This window comes from Bubalus bubalis, chromosome 3 (genome assembly GCF_019923935.1).
Source record: "Bubalus bubalis isolate 160015118507 breed Murrah chromosome 3, NDDB_SH_1, whole genome shotgun sequence".
Classification (NCBI taxonomy): domain Eukaryota; kingdom Metazoa; phylum Chordata; class Mammalia; order Artiodactyla; family Bovidae; genus Bubalus; species Bubalus bubalis.
The window spans coordinates 7,517,044-7,535,277 of record NC_059159.1 but is presented as its reverse complement, the minus strand read 5'-3'; the positions used below and the strand labels follow the sequence as shown (position 1 = coordinate 7,535,277).

At 61.2% G+C, this 18,234-nt stretch overlaps 2 protein-coding genes across 8 annotated transcripts in view; one reads left to right on the top strand and one right to left on the bottom strand.

The window, feature by feature from the left end:
- Window positions 1-40: 40 nt before the first annotated feature.
- Window positions 41-16,634, top strand: UNC13D (unc-13 homolog D). Of its 5 annotated transcripts, XM_044938585.2 has the most exons (34): window positions 41-787; window positions 1,124-1,268; window positions 2,002-2,037; window positions 2,274-2,381; window positions 2,467-2,526; window positions 2,615-2,681; window positions 2,899-3,079; window positions 3,605-3,649; window positions 3,749-3,817; window positions 3,993-4,062; window positions 4,221-4,325; window positions 4,425-4,517; window positions 4,593-4,696; window positions 6,053-6,170; window positions 6,279-6,403; window positions 6,521-6,611; window positions 6,693-6,749; window positions 6,835-6,932; window positions 7,034-7,085; window positions 7,164-7,294; window positions 7,364-7,484; window positions 7,832-7,975; window positions 8,698-8,796; window positions 8,899-9,105; window positions 9,314-9,382; window positions 10,923-11,002; window positions 12,303-12,408; window positions 12,482-12,553; window positions 12,960-13,043; window positions 13,130-13,250; window positions 13,450-13,573; window positions 14,051-14,247; window positions 14,947-15,064; window positions 15,800-16,634. In XM_044938585.2, the coding sequence occupies exons 2-34, from the start codon at window positions 1,152-1,154 to the stop codon at window positions 15,825-15,827; spliced, it is 3,297 nt and encodes a 1,098-aa protein (XP_044794520.2). In that variant the 5' UTR covers window positions 41-787; window positions 1,124-1,151; the 3' UTR covers window positions 15,828-16,634. The 5 variants fall into 5 exon arrangements, 4 of the variants coding, with proteins under 4 accessions (XP_044794520.2, XP_044794523.2, XP_044794522.2 ...); XM_044938586.2 differs by lacking the exons at window positions 41-787; window positions 1,124-1,268 and adding an exon at window positions 1,341-1,860; XR_006549294.2 differs by lacking the exons at window positions 13,450-13,573; window positions 15,800-16,634.
- UNK (unk zinc finger) overlaps window positions 16,562-18,234 on the bottom strand; it is a 32,288-nt gene continuing 30,615 nt past the window's right edge. For all 3 annotated transcript variants that reach the window (XM_006045268.4, XM_044938589.2, XM_006045267.4), the window contains one exon: window positions 16,562-18,022. In XM_006045268.4, the coding sequence (XP_006045330.1) occupies window positions 17,867-18,022 (156 nt within the window). In that variant the 3' untranslated portion in view covers window positions 16,562-17,866. The remainder of the gene's footprint in view (window positions 18,023-18,234) is intronic.

Sequence of the window (18,234 nt, the reverse complement as noted above, 5' to 3'; positions counted from 1 at the left end):
GTCTGGCCTGCGGCCGGGCCAGGAGGGCGGGGAAGGCTCCGGGACGATGGTGTTCCGTCCCGTGTGAGAGTCCCTTGTTCGCTTGGCCCATTTGGGCCCAGGATACCGAGGCCTCTCCTGTGTCCATCTCACGGGGGTTGCTCAGCAACAGTGTCCACCCACGGAGTGCCCCGGGCCCAGCAGCTGCCTGGAGTGGGAGGCCTGGGATACAGGAGCCGGTCTGGATGGGTGTTTGTTCCACGCCACTGGCTGGCATGGTCACTGCCCTGCCCTGAGGTGCCGGGTGGGTCTAAAGGGCGAGGCGGCCCTGGGGCCCTCCTTGAGAAGAGCCTCTGAGCCTGAGGCGGGAAGGGTGGGAATCGGCCACAGCCCAGGTCCAGGCCTGCACCCCCAGGACCCTGACCTGGAGGGAGGTCCTGGATGTGCTGAAGCCCAGTCTAGCCTGAAGCATCGATTTTCCTGTGCCTTCTGGACCAAGTCACCTCCCCAGCCTCTTCCTTCTGGCCAGCCCTGCCCAGCAGCCCCTGGGCCTGGCAAAACCCTCTGCAAGGTCATTTGAAGAGGACGCCCTCCCTGTGGGGGCAGGGCCATGGGTCCGTCCCGGCCTGGCACAGCCTGGCCTCGTCAGCTCGGTGGAATGTCACCTGTGGGGCAGAGCAGGTTGAGCAGTTGGCTGGCCCCAGGGGGAGATGCCTCTCCGGGTCCCCACCCTGTGCCCTGCCGACTCCCCACCCCAACTCCAGGTCTGCGGCCCATTCTGGGGAAGCTGTGGGTGAGAACTGGCCAGGTGAGCCTCCCTCAGTCACCTGGGGGGCTGCTGTTCCCCTGCCCTCACACCCCTTGCTGGATGGTGCTGGACAATCCCTGGGCCCCCTGTGTGGGAGGCTGCGGCTGGGCAGTCTGCCTCTGCCTGCAGTCCGCCCAGGTTCCTCCCAGCATCCCAGCCAGCCCCAGGGAGGAAGGTGCAGGGGCCAGGGGCCAGGGAGCCAGGGGCCCCCACCCCGAGGTGGTGAAACCCTGACCTGACCCTCCCCCGGGCCTGCCCTTCCTTCCCCCTCCCCTGGAACCGGGTGGCAGCCTTGGGCTCTTTGCATAACCCTGCGGCTTCGCTATCTTCCCCCAGGCAAAGGGGAAGGGCTGGGCTGTACACCATGGCTACGCTCTTCTCCCGGCCCCAGCGGCGCCCTCCCCTCTTGCGCCAGGCCATCAAGATAAGGCGCCGCGGGGTCAGAGATCTGCAGGATCCCCGGCCCCCACGAGCTCAGGAGGTAGGAGGGACCTCAGTGGGCAGCCCAGCAGGCCTGGGTGGGGCTCTGCCGGCTCTGGGTGCTGGGCCCCACCTCTTGCGGCTCTACTCCCCTCCCTGGCCCTACCCCAGCCCCGGGCAGAGCCTTTGGGTCAGCAGAACAGTTGTTCTCTGGGCTCCCCAGAGCCTCAGGCCCAGGGTCTGAGCCTCCCTGAGACCCCTCCCTCTGGTGGGCCCCCGCCCACGGCACCTGCCCCTACCCCTGCTGGCCGTCCTGAGCTCCTCCAGTTCCACGGGCTCCATTAGGCAACGAGGATCGCTGCTGTGGGCTGGGCTTTGGGGGACCCGCTGAGCAGCCCCCAGGCCCGCTGGGCATGACCCCCAGTCTCCTACCTCGCTGCTGGGCCTCACTTCCGCCGCTGGGGTGCGGAGCGGAGCCGCCGATAAGCAGCCCTGTTTCCTCTGGGGAAGGAAGGAAGGTTGGGGCCACGGGCCGTGCTGAGCTCACGCTGCCGAAGGGCAGCTGAGAACTGATGGACCCGAGCCATGGCAGGCCAGGGGACAAGGAAGGTGGCCCAGGGGCCGGGCCCCCAGGAGGCCTGCCGCAGGAACAGGTGCGCAGCACCGCTGGGCTGGACGCCGGATGCTGGGGCCCCCGAGCCCTCGGGCTGGGCCTGCCCTGGGGGGAGCCGTACGGGCATCCAAAGCCCGGTCCTGGCCTCTGGGACACCCTGTCTTTTTGCCTCACTCCCCAGATCGAGCCTTCATCCCACCACTTGTCGCCTGAGGAGGTAAGAATCTTGGTGTTTCGGGGGTACAGAGGGGAGCTAGGAAGTGGGCCAGCATCCTCCCAAACAGCCCCCTGCCCCCTGCCAAGGCTGGGTCTCAACCCTCTCCCTTCCCTTTGCATGCAGACACCTGGTCCCCGCTTCGGGCATGTGCCCTGGGTGCCAGGGTGGCTGGTGGCGCTCAGACCTTGTGGTGGTGGGTGGATGGGGGATCCTGCGGTGACCCTGCTGTGTCTCAGCGGGCCCTGCTCTACGAGGAAGCTCTCTACACCGTCCTGTACCGGCTGGGGCAGCCAGAGCCCAACCATGTGGGAGAGTCCTCTGAGCTGCTGCGGTACCTGCAGGAGGTGAGCCCAGCCCCTTCCTGCCCACCTCCCTGCAGCCTGGCCGCCCCCACCCTGTGCCCCCAGCTTCCCACTCCTGCCCCACCAGGCCTTTCGCATGGAGCCCGAGGAGCATCAGCAGATGCTAAAGAGCGTCCAGCAGCTCGAGGTAACCTGCCAGGGCCACCCTGGGCCAGCAGAGGGGCTGGGAGGGCCAGCTCCCTCAGGGACTCAGCCCCCACCTCCTGTCGCTCCAGAAACCAGTCTTTTGTCTGAAGGCAACGGTGAAACAAGCCAAGGGTATCCTAGGCAAGGATGTCAGCGGTGAGTAAGCAATGGGGACCCGGGGCCTTCTTCCTGGCTCCTTCCTCTCCCCGTCACAGCCTGTCCCAGAGTTACCATCCCCCAAACGTCCCCTGGGGCTCAGCTGGGGGCTGCTGGCCCCTGGCCCTTGGAGTCTGGGATGGGGAGGGGGTGATAAGGACTCTCCCTGGGAGCCTAGCCAACACCCTGACTGCCTCCTCCACCCCCTCCTCCCCAGGGTTCAGTGACCCCTACTGCCTGCTGGGCATCGAGCAGGGGATGACGGTGTCCGGGGGCAGCCCAGGGCTCCGGCGCCGGCAGAAGGCCGTGGTGAGGCACACCATCCCCGAGGAGCAGACCCACCGCACCCAGGTCATCACCCAGACACTCAACCCCGTGTGGGACGAGACCTTCATCCTGTACGTGGCCCTGCCCCGACTCCTACCCGCTCTGGTTGTCAGGGGCTACTCGGGTGTGAGGGGGTGCCCCCCATCAGTGAGATCAGCGGGACTTCCTGGCTTGAGGGAGAGAGCGTGGCTTGACTGGAGGTGAAGGCTGCTCCCAAGGCAGGGGAGACAGACCAGAGGCCAGACAGGGCAGGGCAGTGGCATAAATGCCATGTGCTGGGGGAGGGGGGTCAGGCACAGCTGGGTTAATGGGGGTGCAGGAGGGGACAATGCATTTGAGAAGGAGGAGGAGTTTGCAGGCAAGGGCTAAGACTTGAGGATGGGTAGCTTTGAGGACATGGGTAAACTCCGGGAGGTGGTGATGGACAGGGAGGCCTGGCGTGCTGCAGCCCATGGGGTCGCAGAGTTGGACACAACTGAGCGACTGAACTGAACTGAACTGACTTTGAGGATGGCAGGCTTGGGCCTGGGGTCCAGTGGCCTGGTCAGGGGGCCTAGCCGTCCAAGCCCCTCAGCCAGGCTCTTTTCTCACTACAGAGAGTTTGAAGACATAAGCAACGCCAGCTTTCATCTGGATATGTGGTGAGGGGCAGGCCCCGCCCATTGGGGTGGGGAAAAGAAGGGGTGGGGGGCTCCCAGGACGCCCTGTCCGCTTTCCGCTGAAGCCTCTGCCCACACCAGGGACATGGACACAGTGGAGTCCGTCAGACAGAAGCTCGGGGAGCTCACAGACCTGCATGGGCTGCGAAGGTGAGTGCCGTGGGGTCCTCCCTGGGGAAGGAGTCGGGACTCCTTCTGCCTGCACCCCCCGCCACGTGCACCCCGGTGGCTGGGCTGCAGGCTCTGGCTGCGCCCAGGTGGCCAGAGGGAGGGAGCAGATCCCAGCCTGACCTGGCCAGGCTCTCGGCCCCTCTCCTTGGGACAGGATGTTTAAGGAGGCCCGGAAGGACAAAGGCCAGGATGACTTCCTGGGGAACGTGGTTCTCAGACTACAGGTGAGTGGAGTGGGGGTAATGAGGCGTCCAAGGGAGGGGTTCCAGGTCTGCACTGGGCGGAGCCTGGGGTCTGCCTCCCATCGCCTCCCTGGCCCCCAAGCGTTAGCGGCTCCTGCGACTCAAGGGCGTGGGCACCTCTTGCCTGCCTGGCCTGCCAGGATCTGCGCTGCCGGGAGGATCACTGGTACCCCCTGGAGCCCTGCACAGACACCTACCCGGACCGCGGTCAGTGTCACCTCCAGTTCCAGTTTATCCACAAGCGGGTAGGTGGCCCGGCTGGGTGGGGAGGAGGTGCTGCCCCGGGCGTGGGGTCCTCTGCTCACAGCCATGCCGGTCACCCCCCGCCCCCACCCCGCCCACAGAGAGCCACCAAGGCCAGCCGCTCCCAGCCCAGCTACACGGTACACCTCCACCTCCTGCAGCAGCTGGTGTCCCACGAGGTCACCCAGCACCAGGTACTGCCCTGCTAGGGCCGGGCGGGACCAGGGCCTGCCTGCCAGGTCCTGACTCCCCTCCGCCTGCCTCCTCAGGCCGGCAGCACCTCCTGGGACGGGTCATTGAGCTCCCAGGCGGCCACCATCCTCTTCCTCCATGCCACGCAGAAGGACCTGTCGGACTTCCACCGGTCCCTGGCGTGAGTGCCCAGCCCAGCCAGAGCACCCAAGGGCTGTCTGCACTGCGCCCCCTGCTCCCTCCCTGCTTGCCCTCCTTCAGGCTGGCAGCCCCAAGTCTAACCCTCCAGAGATTTCTGTTTGGGGCCCGAACTGTGTATTTTCAGTTTTGAGTCAGTTGGCAAACTTTATTTGTTTTTTACTACCCTGGGTCCTTGTCTCTGTGTGCGGGCTTTTCTCTAGTTGCGGCGAGCAGGGCAACTACTTTTTAGTTGTCATGGGCGAGCGTCTCACTGCAGTGGCTCCTCTTGTTGCGGAGCAGGGCTCCAGGGCGTACGGGCTTCAGTAGCTGTGGCAACATGGGCTTAGTTGCATGGGGCATCTTCCCAGACTAGGGATCAAACCTGTGTCCCCTCCATCGGCAGGTGGGTTCTTAACCGTTGGACCACTAGGGAAGTCCAGTCACCAACTTTTAAAATCTGGAGATTTCCCGTGCTGATTCACATCTCCAGCTTCCCATGAAAGATTCGTGCCGAAGCTGCGGGACTGTCGCCTTGCTGGGCAGCAGGGGGTCAGGGCAGGGAAGCCTAGCTTCCCCCGTCCATCATTCATTATGGCTGCCTTCTGGACACTTCACTCCCTGACATCACCTGAGTCCTTCTGGGCAGTTGAGTCTGCCGCCCCAGCCGCAGGGCCCCAGCAGGAGTGCTGGCAGCCTCTGCGTCCCTGGATGGCGGAGGCCTGTTCTGCGCTGCTGTGCTGCCCCAGCCTCCTTCACCCTCCCGCTTGTTGCCACTCGGCCCCCTCTGTGAAGTCTCCCCTCAGCTCTCTAAAGGGATGCTCTGGCTGACTTGGACTTGGACTTGAAGGCTCAAGTCTCCAAATCTGATTTTTCGAAAGAAGCAAGAAGTCCTGAATTTTAAAATCACAAATATTCTAATTTAAGAGACGGGGCAATTCATTTACATGTTTTTAAAAACTCTTATGGGAACAAAGGGCTTCCCTGGTGGCTCAGATGATAGAGTATCCCCCAGCAATTCAGGTTCGATCCCTGGGTTGGGAAGATTCCCAGGCAAAGGGAATGGCTCTCCACTCCAGTATTCTGGCCTGGAGAATTCCATGGACTGTATAGTCCATGCGGTCGCAAAGAGTCGGACATGACTGAGCATTTTCACTATGGTAACAAAAGCAATCCCATGGGTTACTTTCAGTCACTGGTTTTCAGCCTCTAAAGGCTGATGAGAAACCCTGGGAGGTTTTGGGGTGGAGCAGGGCTAGGGAAGTTTGGGCACTGTCCACCCCTGACCCCCTCCCCCAGGCCAGGCAAGCCGTGGGATAGGAGGTCCCCCAGCTGGCTGAGGGCTTCCTGTCCGCCACAGGCAGTGGCTGGCCTACAGCCGTCTCTACCAGAGCTTGGAGTTCCCTAGCAGCTGCCTCCTGTTCCCCATCACCAGCATCGAGTACCAGTGGATCCAGGGCCGGCTCAAGGCCGAGCAGGTGGGCTGCGGGGAGCTGTAGGGGGAGGTGTTGGGCGGGCAGGGCTCAAGGAATGGCTTCGGCCCCCTAAAGCAGCCCCTGCCTCACGGAACCTTACGGGCCTTGCAGCTGGAGGAGCTGGCCACCTCGTTCAGCTCCCTGCTGGCCTATGGCCTCTCCCTCATCCGGAGGTTCCGGTCTGTCTTCCCCCTCTCGGTGCCTGACTCCCCAGCCCGGCTGCAGTCCCTCCTCAGGTCGGTGGTGACTCCTGCCCCCATCCAGGGGCACCTCTGGGCGGGGTGGCAGTCTACTGGAGGAATGAGGGGGTCGTAGGGCAGCGGCATCTTGGACACGGCTCCCCATCCCCACAGGGTCCTGGTACAGATGTGCAAGATGAAGGCCTTTGGGGAACTGTGCCCGGACAGCGCCCCCCTGCCCAACCTGGTGACCGAGGCGCTGCGGGTACGACGCCTGCCCTGGGGGTGGGGAGGGCGCATGCCTGGGCCTGGCACCCCTCCCTGCTCATGGCCTCTCTGCCCCCAGGCTGGCACCGTGGGATGGTTCCACCTGAAGCAGCAGCACCATCAGCCCATGGTGCAGGTGAGGGGCTCATGCCAGGTGGTAGGTGGTGGGACCGGATGCCCACCGCTTGAAGCCCTGCCTGGCTCATTTCTGTCCCTGCCAGGGGCTGCTGGAGATGGGCAAGGCCTTACTGAGCCTGGTACAGGACATCATTGGCGACCTGCACCAGTGCCAGCGCACGTGGAACAAGATCTTCCATAAGTGAGCGGGCGGCGGGGCGGGGGCAGTGCATGGGGGCTCGCACGGGGTCCAGAGGGACCCGGCTGTGTGCCGCCAGGTCACGCCTGCTGCCTTTCCTCCAGCGTGCTCAAGATCGACCTCTTCTCCATGGCTTTCCTGGAGTTGCAGTGGCTGGTGAGGCTCCCCGTGTCCCGAGGCCGCGCCTCCCGCACCTGCCTCTGGAGCTCCGCCTACCACGCCTTCCCTCCGCAGGTGGCCAAGCGGGTGCAAGACCACATCCGGGCGGTGGGCGGCTCGGTGACCCCGGAGGTAGGCGAGAGCCTGTTCCAGCTCTACCTCAGCCTCAAGGAGCTCTACCAGCTAGGCCCGCTCCCCTCGGAGAGGTGGGTAGTCGACTGGCTGCCGGGCGAGGAGGGCTTGCAGCTCCCCAGGCTGATCCCCGCTCTCCCCAGGGATGGCGTCCTGGCCCTGGAAGGCTTCCACCGCTGGTTCCAGCCGGCCATCCCGTCCTGGCTGCAGAAAACCTACAGTGTAGCCCTGGCGCGCGTACAGCGCGCGGTACAGATGGACCAGGTAGGAGTGGGGCCTGCTAGGGGCGGAGTCCCAGATTTGGGGGTGTGGCCTTGCAGCAGGTGCGGAATCGGGTAACCAGCTTTGAGCGGTGCTTTTGAGGCCAGTTGCAGGTGTGAAACGCTGTCTCCTGTAATACTCTGGGGTAAACCGTGGCTTCCCATAAAGGCTCATCCTGGCGGCTTGCGGGCTCTGAGTGGAGCCCTGCTTGTGCGCCTTGCAGCCTCCTGCCCAGCTCAGAGCTTGCTGGCTGTATCAACTCTGGATGCTTGCAGAGGCAAGCAGGGAGGAAGGGGCATGCATCTGGCAAGCCTTGAACTCTCCTTTCTACACACTCCCCCATCTCCTAGCTGGTGCCCCTGGGGGAACTGACCAAGCATAGCACGTCCGCTGTGGATCTGTCCACCTGCTTCGCCCAGATCAGCCACACCGCCAAGCAGCTGGACTGGCCTGACCCGGAGGAGGCCTTCATGATCACTGTCAAGTTTGTGGAGGTGCAGCCTCATTCCCACTCCACTATTTCTCCCAAGTTCTCACCCAAGTTCTCATCTGGTTCCCTGAGCAGGGATCCGACCTGAGCCCCTGAGTTGGGAGAACCGAGTCTTAGCCACTGGTTTCTTTATTTTAGTTGCTAAGTCGTGTCCAACTCTTTGTGTCCCCATGTACTGTAGCCCACCAGGCTCCTCTGTCCCTGGGATTTCCTAGGCAAGAATACTGGGGTGGGATTGAAGTACTAGGAGGGGAAAAAAAAAAAAATACTAGAGTAGATTGCCATTTTCTTCTCCAGGGGAAGGGCTTGCCTGATAGATAGCTCAGTTGGTAAAGAATTTGCCCGCAATGTGGGAGACCTGGGTTGGATCCCTGGGTTGGGAAGATCCCCTGGAGAAGGGATAGGCCCCCCACTCTAGTATTCTGGCCTGGAGAATTCCATGGACTATATAGTCCACGGGGTTGCAAAGAGTCGGACATGACTGAGTGACTTTCACTTCACTTTTCTCCAAGGGAATCGTCCCAACCCAGGGATCAAACCTATGTCTCCTGCATTGGCAGGTGGCTGCTTTACCATTGAGCTACCTGGGAAGTCCCAGTTCTCACCCTAGCAGCATCCAGAACACTCCACCTTAAATTGCCCAGGACACTGAGGTTCCTGTGCCTCCCCTACCTGCCTCTCCTGGCACCCTCCCCCACCAAACTGATCATCCCCTCCTCACTCCAGGATACCTGTCGGCTGGCCCTGGTGTACTGCAGCCTTATAAAGGCCCGTGCCCGGGAGCTGTCTGCAGGCCAGAAGGACCAAGGCCAGGCGGCTAATATGGTAAGGGCCAGAGCTGGGGGCTGGACTGGGCTGGGGGCAGAGCCGTCCAATGCTGACACTATTCAGTAAAGCCTGTCTCCTTGTGCCCCTGCCTGCCTGCAGCTGTGCGTGGTGGTGAATGACATGGAGCAGCTGAGGCTGGTGATCGGCAAGCTGCCCACCCAGCTGGCATGGGAAGCGCTGGAGCAGCGGGTGGGGGCTGTGGTGGAGCAGGAGCAGCTGCAGAACACACTGCATGCCCAGCTGCAGGGCGCCCTGGCTGGGCTGGGCCATGAGATCCGCACAGGTGTCCGCACCTTGGCCGAGCAGGTAATTTGCTGGACCCACAGTGACCCCGCCCCACCCAACCTCAGCCTGAAGTCCTCTCCCAGCAGGACTGGGTTCAGTGCCCTGCCCCCTCCTCTTCCTGAACCTAAACGCAGGCCCCAATCAACCTCTCCCGACCACTGCCCCCCTTTCCCCCTCCGCCGCCCCGACTCATGCCCCTGGCCTCCCTCTTTCCATTTTGTGTCTCTAGCTGGAGGCGGGCATTGCCAAGCACATCCAGAAACTCGTGGGCATCAGGGAGTCCGTCCTGCCTGAAGACGTGAGTGGCCCGCCCTGCTCACTGACCTTTGCCAGCAAGCGTGGGTCAGGGATTGCTGAGGGCTTAGGGTGGGCAGGGGGCTGAAGGCTGTGAGGTGTCAGAGTTAAGCTGCCCAGACGTGGGCAAGGAATGTTCCCTCCTGGCTTCAGTTTCCTCCTTGGATGCTGAGCGGGTGGGGCTGGGTCATCCCACAGGCTCTCCTAGCACTGACAGTGTCGGGGGTGCAGTGGAGGAGGGCTTAGACTTTGCAGCCAGATAGCCCTGCATCCTTCTCAACTGCCTAGTCACATGACTGTCCTGGTTACTCAGGCCAGCTGACCTGAGGGTCCACATCTGCAATCAGCGATAGTAATGTACACCTGTGACTGTTTGGGAGCCTAGTGAAAGTTGCTGAGTCCTGTCCGACTCTTTGTGACCCCATGGATTATACAGTCCATGGAATTCTCCAGGCCAGAATACTGGAGTGGGTAACCTTTTGCTTCTCCAGGGGATCTTCCTGACCAAGGAATAGAACCAAGGTCTCCTGAATTGCAGGCGGATTCTTTACCAACTGAGCTATCAGGGTTTGGGAGAAAGTTACTTATTAATTCATCAACTATTTAAGCACCCGCTTTGTCCCAAGTATTGATTTAGACACTGGGGATATATATCAGTGGACACCATGATAAGAACGCCTGCCTTCCTAGAGTTTTCATTCTAGTAAGGGAGGCTAGAAAGAGCTAAGTATAAATGTCACTGTAGCCGTTATTGGAACTGTACATACGTGTGTGTATAAATGTATATATGCCTATGCATGCATGCATGCTAAGTCGCTTCAGTCATGTCTGACTCTGTGCGACCCCATGGACTATAGCCTACCAGGTTCCTCTGTCCATGGGATTCTCCAGGCAAGAGTACTGGAGTGGGTTGCCGTGCCCGTGTCCAGGGGATCTTCCTGACCCAGGGATCAAACCCTCATCTGTTACGTCTAACCTGCATTGGCAGGCAGGTTCTTTACCACTAGCACCACCTGGGAAGCTCACATGTATTAGATAATGATAAACTCTCTAGAGAAAAAACACACAAGGGAGTGGAAAGGATCAAAGGATTGCTTTTTTTTTTTTTTGGCTGCACCATGTGGCTTGTGGGATCTTAGTTCCCTGACCAGTATGGAAACCAAACCCCCTGCAGTAGAAGTGTGGAGTCTTAACCACTGGACCACCAGGGAAGTCCCTGAGGACTGTAATTTTAGATAGTGGCCAGAGAAGGCCTTACTCAGAGGGTAACAGCTGAGTCAAGACCTCAAGGAAGCAAGAGAAGGAGCCATGAGGATTTCTGTGGGAGGAAATAGCACAGACAAAGGCAGGACCAGGCCTGGCAGGTTCAAGGGCTATAGAGGAGGCCAACGTAGCTGGAGCCCACTGGGGCTGGGGTCGGCTCTGCAGACATTCCACCGATGGGCAGGAAAGCTCTTGGCCCTGTTTTCTTTCTGGTCAGGGGCGAGGGGATGGGGGTGGGACCCAAATGGGCCGGAGCCAGACATACTGCTACCCCTCCCCAGGCCATTCTGCCCCTGATGAAGTTCCTGGAGGTGAAGCTCTGCTACATGAACACCAACTTGGTGCAGGAGAACTTCAGCAGGTCTGTAGCAGCCACCTGCCCCGCCGTGTCCCACCGCTTCCTCCTCTCCTCCCTCCTGCCCCTCCTTCCCGGCCTCAGCATACCTCCTCGGGGGAGAATGCAACTGGGTTCTTAAAATGCTCGCTGCCCGGGTCAGGGTGCTCAGGACTGCACAAGCCCGTCCACTTCACCTCCGGCTGAGCTGAAACCTGCCTGTCACCCTCCCTTGGCCCTGGGCTGCATCTTCTGGGGGCTGCATCTGCCCTCCCTAATATTCCTGGAAGCTGGTGTTCCTCTCCCATATTCCAGGAGAGCTTCCCATTAGTGTCTCTCGGAGCAGGGCCCCGCACACAGGCAGCAGCGGGTAGAGGTCAAGGCCATGGGCTCTGGATGACCTGGATTCAGACTCCAGCTTCACTGCTGCTTGGTGGATGGCCTTGAGCAGATCATTCAAGTTCTCGTGCAGTTGATCATAGTTCTGGCCTCTGTGGAGGACTAAATGAGTCACGTGAGGTGCTGAGAGCAGAGCTTGCAACAAAGGAAGTGGTCGGTGACTGAGCCGCCGTGATGACGGTGACGATGATGCCGACTGGTCCCCCACATGGGGCCGCTAGCCCCCGGAGGCCTGCTCCTCTCCCGCTGGGGCAGCACAGCTTTGGGAGCCCATATGAGGGCTCTTTAGTTGCTGTGTGTGGGATCTTAGTTCCCTGGGATTAAACCCAGACTCCCTGCATTGGGAGCACAGAGTCTTAATCACTGGACCACCTAGACCTCCCCCATTCTTAAGCCCCTAGACCTCCCCCATTCTTAAGCACACATTTTTTGTGTGTGTTTCTCTGCCTGACTCTACTTTGACAAGTGAAATTTCTGTTATTTCAGGTCATTATTAGGATGGACTGTGGCTTGGTTTGCTTTTTTTTTTCTCCCTGCAAGTAGTACCTGCTGATCCATAAGATCCTATTCATTTTGGCCACTCACATCTTCACTCAAGATTCTGTCATTGGGGGACCACCCCTCCCCCTTCCCCCCTTGTTTATTGGGTTTGAAAATCCCACGAGGATTCTTCACTAGCTTGTAGATAGGACTGGGCCTGACTGCCCCCTTATCCCCTCTTCCCTCAGGAGACCAGCCCTCCCTCCCTACCCTGCCTGTGCCCCAGGTCCCAGTCCCACCAGTGAAGTCCCAACAGGTGGAGGGTGGGGGCGGGGCAGACCTGGGCACAGGCCCGGGGGCCCTGAGGCCTCCCCTTTCTCAAGAGCATCTCGGCTTCCTTCTCTGTCCTCCCGTCCTGTGTCCTGCGTCCCTCTGCACGTCCCCCCAGCCTCCTGAGTCTGCTCTGGACACACACGCTCACGGTGCTGGCGGAGGTGGCTGCCTCCCAGCGGAGCTGCCCCCTGGCCTGTAGCAGGCTGAAGTTTGCACTGCAGGTAACACCAGTAACAATGACGGCCCTGCTGGGTCGAGTGCCGGGGGCTCACCTCTCACCGCTTGCCCCTCTAGAACCTGGAGATCTGCTTCTACGCAGAGGGATGTGGCCTGCCGCCCGAGGCCCTGCACACCGCCACTTTTCAGGTAGGCCCTTTGGGTGAGCTGGCGGCATTAGGGAGCCTGCCTTCCTGTGCTCGCCTGTGTCCAGGGCCTGCTGCATAATTTACAGGGCTCAGCACAAAATGAAAATATGGGCCCTTTCTTAAAAAAAAAAAAAAATTTTTTTTAAAAATTTAAGACAGCAACAGCAGGAGCTTAAACCGAGTATGAGGTTCTTCTAAAGCCGGTTGGGGCAGGGCAGCTGAGACACACCTGCGGAGCCCGCTGCGTCGGTGCCTCTGGCTGTCGCAGGGGCAACCCTGGCTTGTGGTCCCAGGGCACCCGGTGCTTTCCACATCACTCTGTGGGCTTCCCCATCGGCTGTGACCTTCTGAAGGGCAGCCCTGGGCTGCGGTTGGGGGTGACGGCTCAGGGTGTGTCCCCTCCTCAGGCTCTGCAGAGGGACCTGGAGCTGCAGGCGGCCTCCAGTCGGGACCTCATCCACAAGTACTTCTGCAGCCGCCTCCAGCAGCAGGTGAGGCCCCGCGCTCCGCCGCGGTCACCGCGCACCTGGAGCCCCACTCGGCCCCCGCTGACCCCGCCCCTGCGCCCCGCCCCCAGGCTGCAACCACCTCCGAGGAGCTCGGGGCCGTCACCGTCAAGGCCTCCTACCGCCCCTCCGAGCAGAAGCTGCGTGTGGAGCTGCTCAGCGCCTCCAACCTGCTGCCCCTGGACTCCAATGGTGAGTGGAGGCTGCCCCGGCCGCTCTCCGTGTCTGCCCTCGGGTTCCCCCGAGTTCCTGGGCGCTCGGTGCGTTTCCCCTGGCCCACCAGGAGCGGGGAGTGCTAGCGGGCAGGGCACCACTGCTGGGGGGCGGACTGCACTCAGGGTTTGGGGTATCATCCTTGGCCAGCAACGTCTCCTCCCGGGCCACTTGCCAGGCTCCAGCGACCCCTTTGTCCAGCTGACCTTGGAACCCAGGCATGAGTTCCCTGAGCTGGCCCCCCGGGAAACCCAAAAGCACAAGAAGGACCTTCACCCACTGTTTGATGAGACCTTTGAATTGTGAGTGGTCTGTACACTGGCTGATTCCCCAACCCGACCGCCTCAGGCCTGCTCCTCCCAGTTGGGGCCCAGGGGCTCCCCTCAGATGACCCGGTGTGAGTCCCAGGGAGAGGGCAGTGGGGACAAGTGTTTGCTGGCACATGCCGCAAGCCTGCACCCCTGTAGGTGGAGTTAGGGGGCACTGTTGGGGAGACTCCTCTCACATGTTGGACTGAGAGGCTTGCTTTCAGGGAAGGGGCATGTCTCCAAGGTCCTCTGTTCCACAAGACGGGGGGCCTGGGTACACAGGGGCCCCTGGTTGAAAGCATCAGCCCACAGTCAGAGCAGGCATGACAGCATGTGCCCCAAGATACGCCAGGTTGAGAACTGACGTTGTGATCCTAATCCCCACCCGTCTGGGTGAGCCCGTGTGCAGGGGTAGGTGGCCACGGCACTACGCCGGGCAGGCAGTTGAGCTGCCTCTGTTCCCTCGCCCAGCCTGGTGCCTGCTGAGCCGTGCCAGAAGGACGGGGCGTGCCTCCTGCTCACGGTGCTGGACCATGACACCCTGGGGACCGATGACCTGGAGGGGGAGGCCTTCCTGCCGCTGTGCTCCGTGCCCGGCCTGACAGGGATGGAGGAGCCTGGCGAAGTACCTCAGACCCGCCTGCCCCTCACCTACCCTGCACCCAACGGTAGGCCTGAGCCCTTGGGCAGGGCAGAGGCTGTGAGTGTGGGGCCTGGCCCAGCACAGGGATGCAGGGGAGGGGCTGCCAGGCTCGGGAGCCCCCAGAGAAGCGGCGACGTGGGGATCAGGAACACCTCCCTGGAGGCGGAAGCCTGTGGAGCCGGAGTGGTGATCAAGGACCCGTGGTCTAAGCTGGGCTGGGTGTGCATGCCTCTCCCTGGTGGGATAAGGTCACGGCTTTTTGCTTGGGGAGAGGGGCCATCTCTCTGCCCAGGGGGATGTTTCTGCAGAGCAGCCCTCGAGCTCGATGAGAGGAGTAGGAATTGTGTCTGAGCACTTGTGATGGGCCTGGACACATTAACCCTCATACCACTCCCTTACGACCACCCAGCGAGGCAGCTAGCTGTTGCTATTCTCCTGTTCTCCTGATGAGCAAACCAAGGCACACATTGGTTAACTGGCCCAAAGTTTTCGTATGAAAAGGTCACAGTTGCCACCTGAGGCACATCAGCCTCTTGCGCTGCAGCTGGGCTGAGAATTCAGGCCAGCGCCACTGCCAGGCTGTCCTGTGAGCGTGGCTGGGTGGGCCAGTCCCTAGGCTCGGAAGGACGGGGGGGGACTGCAGCCCCGGCCACTCGCCAGGCGTTCCCAAGTCTGACACCCCCCCCCCACCCCGAGTCTGACCCCCAAATGCCTCTCTTTGCAGGGGATCCGATCCTGCAGCTGCTGGAGAGCCGGAAGGGTGACCGCGAGGCCCAGGCGTTTGTGCGGCTGCGGCGGCAGCGGGCCAAGAAGGCCTCCCAGCATGGCCCGCGGCCGGGACGGTAGCGGTGGAAGCTCGGTCCCTGGGGGGGGGGGGGGCGGTCTAGGTTCTCCTGCCACAGGGCAGCCCTCTCGCCTGGCCTAACACCCCAAAAGGGCCCTTCGGGTCTGGGGAGCCCCAGCGTGTGGGGGCTCCTGCTGCCAGAGCTGGGCGCCCACAATGATGGGAGCCTGGTTCACAGTATTTATACTCCCTCCCTCCTCCCTTCGGTCCTGGCCTCAGCATTCCCTGCAAGCCCCGTCCAAGGGGTGGGGGGACAGCAGTCTGCTTCCCTCACCCCTGCCCCACTCTTGGGGAGAAGTTACTCTGGCAGAACAGGGTCTCAGCCCCCATGTCCTGTTCTAGCTGCTGGGGTGGGGGCCAGGCTCCTGGGGCCTGTTCTTCAGTACCTGTGATGGAGGGAACCTGGGTCCTCTCCTGAGGGGCCTGCCGGCACCCAGGCTGAGAAGCCGGGAGCCAGGGACCTTCTGGCTCAGAAGGGTGAGAACTGGCAGGCCGTGGGGATGGTTTGGCGTTGTCTGCTGAGGACCCCTCCTCCTTGGGACAGTGCCTACCACCTAGAAACTGTTTTAGCAAAAATAAACAATCTGCTATCCTCTCACCAAACACGAAGTGTTGGCCTGCAGTGGGGCCCAGGTTACAGTCAGGCCACGCAAACTCCCTCCTCAGCCTTCAGGATACCTTGAGCTGCCCCGATCCTGGACGCCGGCCCACCCTGGACTCCCCTGTGTTACAGAGCTGCAAGGCTGGCGTGGAGGTACTGATGCCGCGGCAGGGACTGGGGCAACTAGGATCACTGGTATTTTGGCTGAAGGCTTCAAAGAAACCACCCACCAGACATACCAGGCTCTGTGGCCGGTGCCAGCACAGGAACCTGGCACTCTCGTGAGAGCACCTGGAGTGGGGGGCCTCCCCCAGCACAGGCTGAGCCCGAGGCGCCGCTCTAGACAGCAGGGCTTAGCGGAATGGCACCCCAGAGCTGCCTAGGGGAGTGGTCCACAGGCTGGGAGTCAGAGCCTGGGGCTCACTGTCATTCCCTTGACCGTGGTTGAGTCACTTAACCTCTCGGGAGTCTGCACAGGGGTGATCAGATAAGGTCATCTCCAAGGATCCGGGCAGCTCTGTTCCCCTGAGGCAGGTGGGGGGAGGTGGCCCGAAGGCTCCCTTGAGGGGCAGGCCCACCCTTCTTTTGATGCTTTTATAAGCAGGCACTGTCTGTTCCTGAGAAACGCCTCGGGGCCTTGTCTTTTGGAAAACAGTTAGGTACAGCGGTTGCCACTGACGACAGAGCTCTGAAGAGTCCTCTGGCCTGGGCGGTCTCCCAGTCCAGGATTAAAGGCCCCAGCAGGCCTGCGGCAGAGAACACACTGTCTAGGAGCCTGGAGCAGCCCTTGGGCCTGGGTGGGACAGCCAGGCTGGGCGCCAGTCCAGCGCATAGTAGGGAGGCCCTCACTTAGGGCCCCGCTCTCCCGCACCCCCATGTAAACAAGCTGCCATCGCAAGTTCATATTTTATTTCCAATATGTTTGGAGCTTTGATTTTTGCATTTTTGTAAAAAAGTTTTCACTTGATTCATTGAAAGCCCTTTCGTGCTAAGCCCAAGGTGGGGCCTGGGCCAGGCCAGACCCTCGGCGGCCCTCTCACTCCCACCCCAGACCCCCCGTGCAGGGAGCGGGGTGGCCTCCCTCTGCCCACTCTGCCCTCCCACCCCTGCCGCATCTCTCTGTACAGAACAATGTTTAAAATGGAAGCTAAGACACAACATACATCGGACAAGCACACACACACATGCACACGGGCGCCTGCTCCCCACTGGGGCAGGACGTCAGCTGCACTCAAGAGAGCACCACGGAATGCATACGGAGCCCCGCCTGGCCAGGAGGGCAGGGCCGGGCCCCGCCTTGGTCCTCACGGTCCGCAGCTCCTCCCCACCCACTGCCCTGCTAGCTGCCAGGGGGAGGGCTGTGCAGGGGTGGGGGGCAGCCGAGGGCTGCAGGGGGGTGGAGAGGGCAGGGGGTGCCCCAGGGCCAGGGAGGCTGCTCCAGGAGCCCAGGGCTGGGGGAAGGGCTGGGGAAGATCCCGGCCTCAGGTACCTGAGGGGTAGAACGCCTGGGCTTTGCCCCTCGAGGAGCGTCAAGGGCCCAGGGTCAGGAGTGGGGCTGGCCCCACAGCTTTGGCCTGCCAGCCCAGACTAAATACACATTTGGTAAACCTAAGAGCTCGGCGGGCGTGGACCCCCTCTCAGCCTCACAGCTGGGAACCAGGGTTGCCCCTGAGTCCTCCACACTCTGGCGCTCGCCCAGGCCTGGGGAGGCGGGGTGAACAGGGCCTGCCCTGAAGGCTTGTCCCCTCCCCTCGGCCCCCTCGAGCTTCCCACCCTGACCTGCTCAGGCCCCAGGAAAAAGTTAAAAATAGTTAGTTCCTACATAAAAAAGAGACAGAAACAAATTCCCTGCCAGAAGGCTGGTGGGAGAAGAGGGGACTTTGTCTCTGCAGCAGGAAAGGTAGGGAGCGGGCAGGGGGAGAACTGCAAAATAGTTTTTTTCTTTTAAAAAGTGCTTGGTAAGTCTGTTTTAAAGTGTGTGTCTATATCTATGTACAGATATACACACACTGTTCACACGCTGGCCGCCCACGCATACCTGCATACGTACAGAAATGTATACATATACATAATCATATACATATACATACATACATACATACATACATACATACATATATATATATATATATATATATATATACTTTAAAAAGTCCTAGGTGAGAAGATCTGAGCCAGGCCGGGGCCGGGCCTGCAGGGTCACGACTGGAGGGAATGGGCCCGGCCCGGCTGGCAGACGGGGCACTCACTGCCCTCGGCACAGAGCTCACACAGCACGGCGTGTTGGCACGGCAGCACCGCTCGGTTCTGCTCCTGACACTTAAGGCATTTCACCGACTGCATGTGGAATACGGCCTGTGGAGGAAGGGACACTACAATCACTGGCCTGGGCCCGCGTGGGACGAGGAGCTCCCTCAACTCTCACTTCAGCCCCTTCGGGTGAGGAAACTGGGCACAGAGCTCTAGAGCCTGCTCACAGCCCCCAAGAGGGCAGGGTCAGAGGCCAGGCTCATCGCCTTGAGGCACCCGATCTCTGCCTTCAGCTGCCAGTGGGCCCAGTGGGGCCC

Coding starts and splice junctions, on each gene's coding strand:
- UNC13D (XM_044938585.2), top strand. CDS start 1,152: ATGGCTACGCTCTTCTCCCGGCCCCAGCGGCGCCCTCCCCTCTTGCGC. Junction 2,038..2,273: donor ACCACTTGTCGCCTGAGGAG/GTAAGAATCTTG, acceptor GCTGTGTCTCAG/CGGGCCCTGCTCTACGAGGA. Junction 6,750..6,834: donor ACCATCAGCCCATGGTGCAG/GTGAGGGGCTCA, acceptor TGTCCCTGCCAG/GGGCTGCTGGAGATGGGCAA.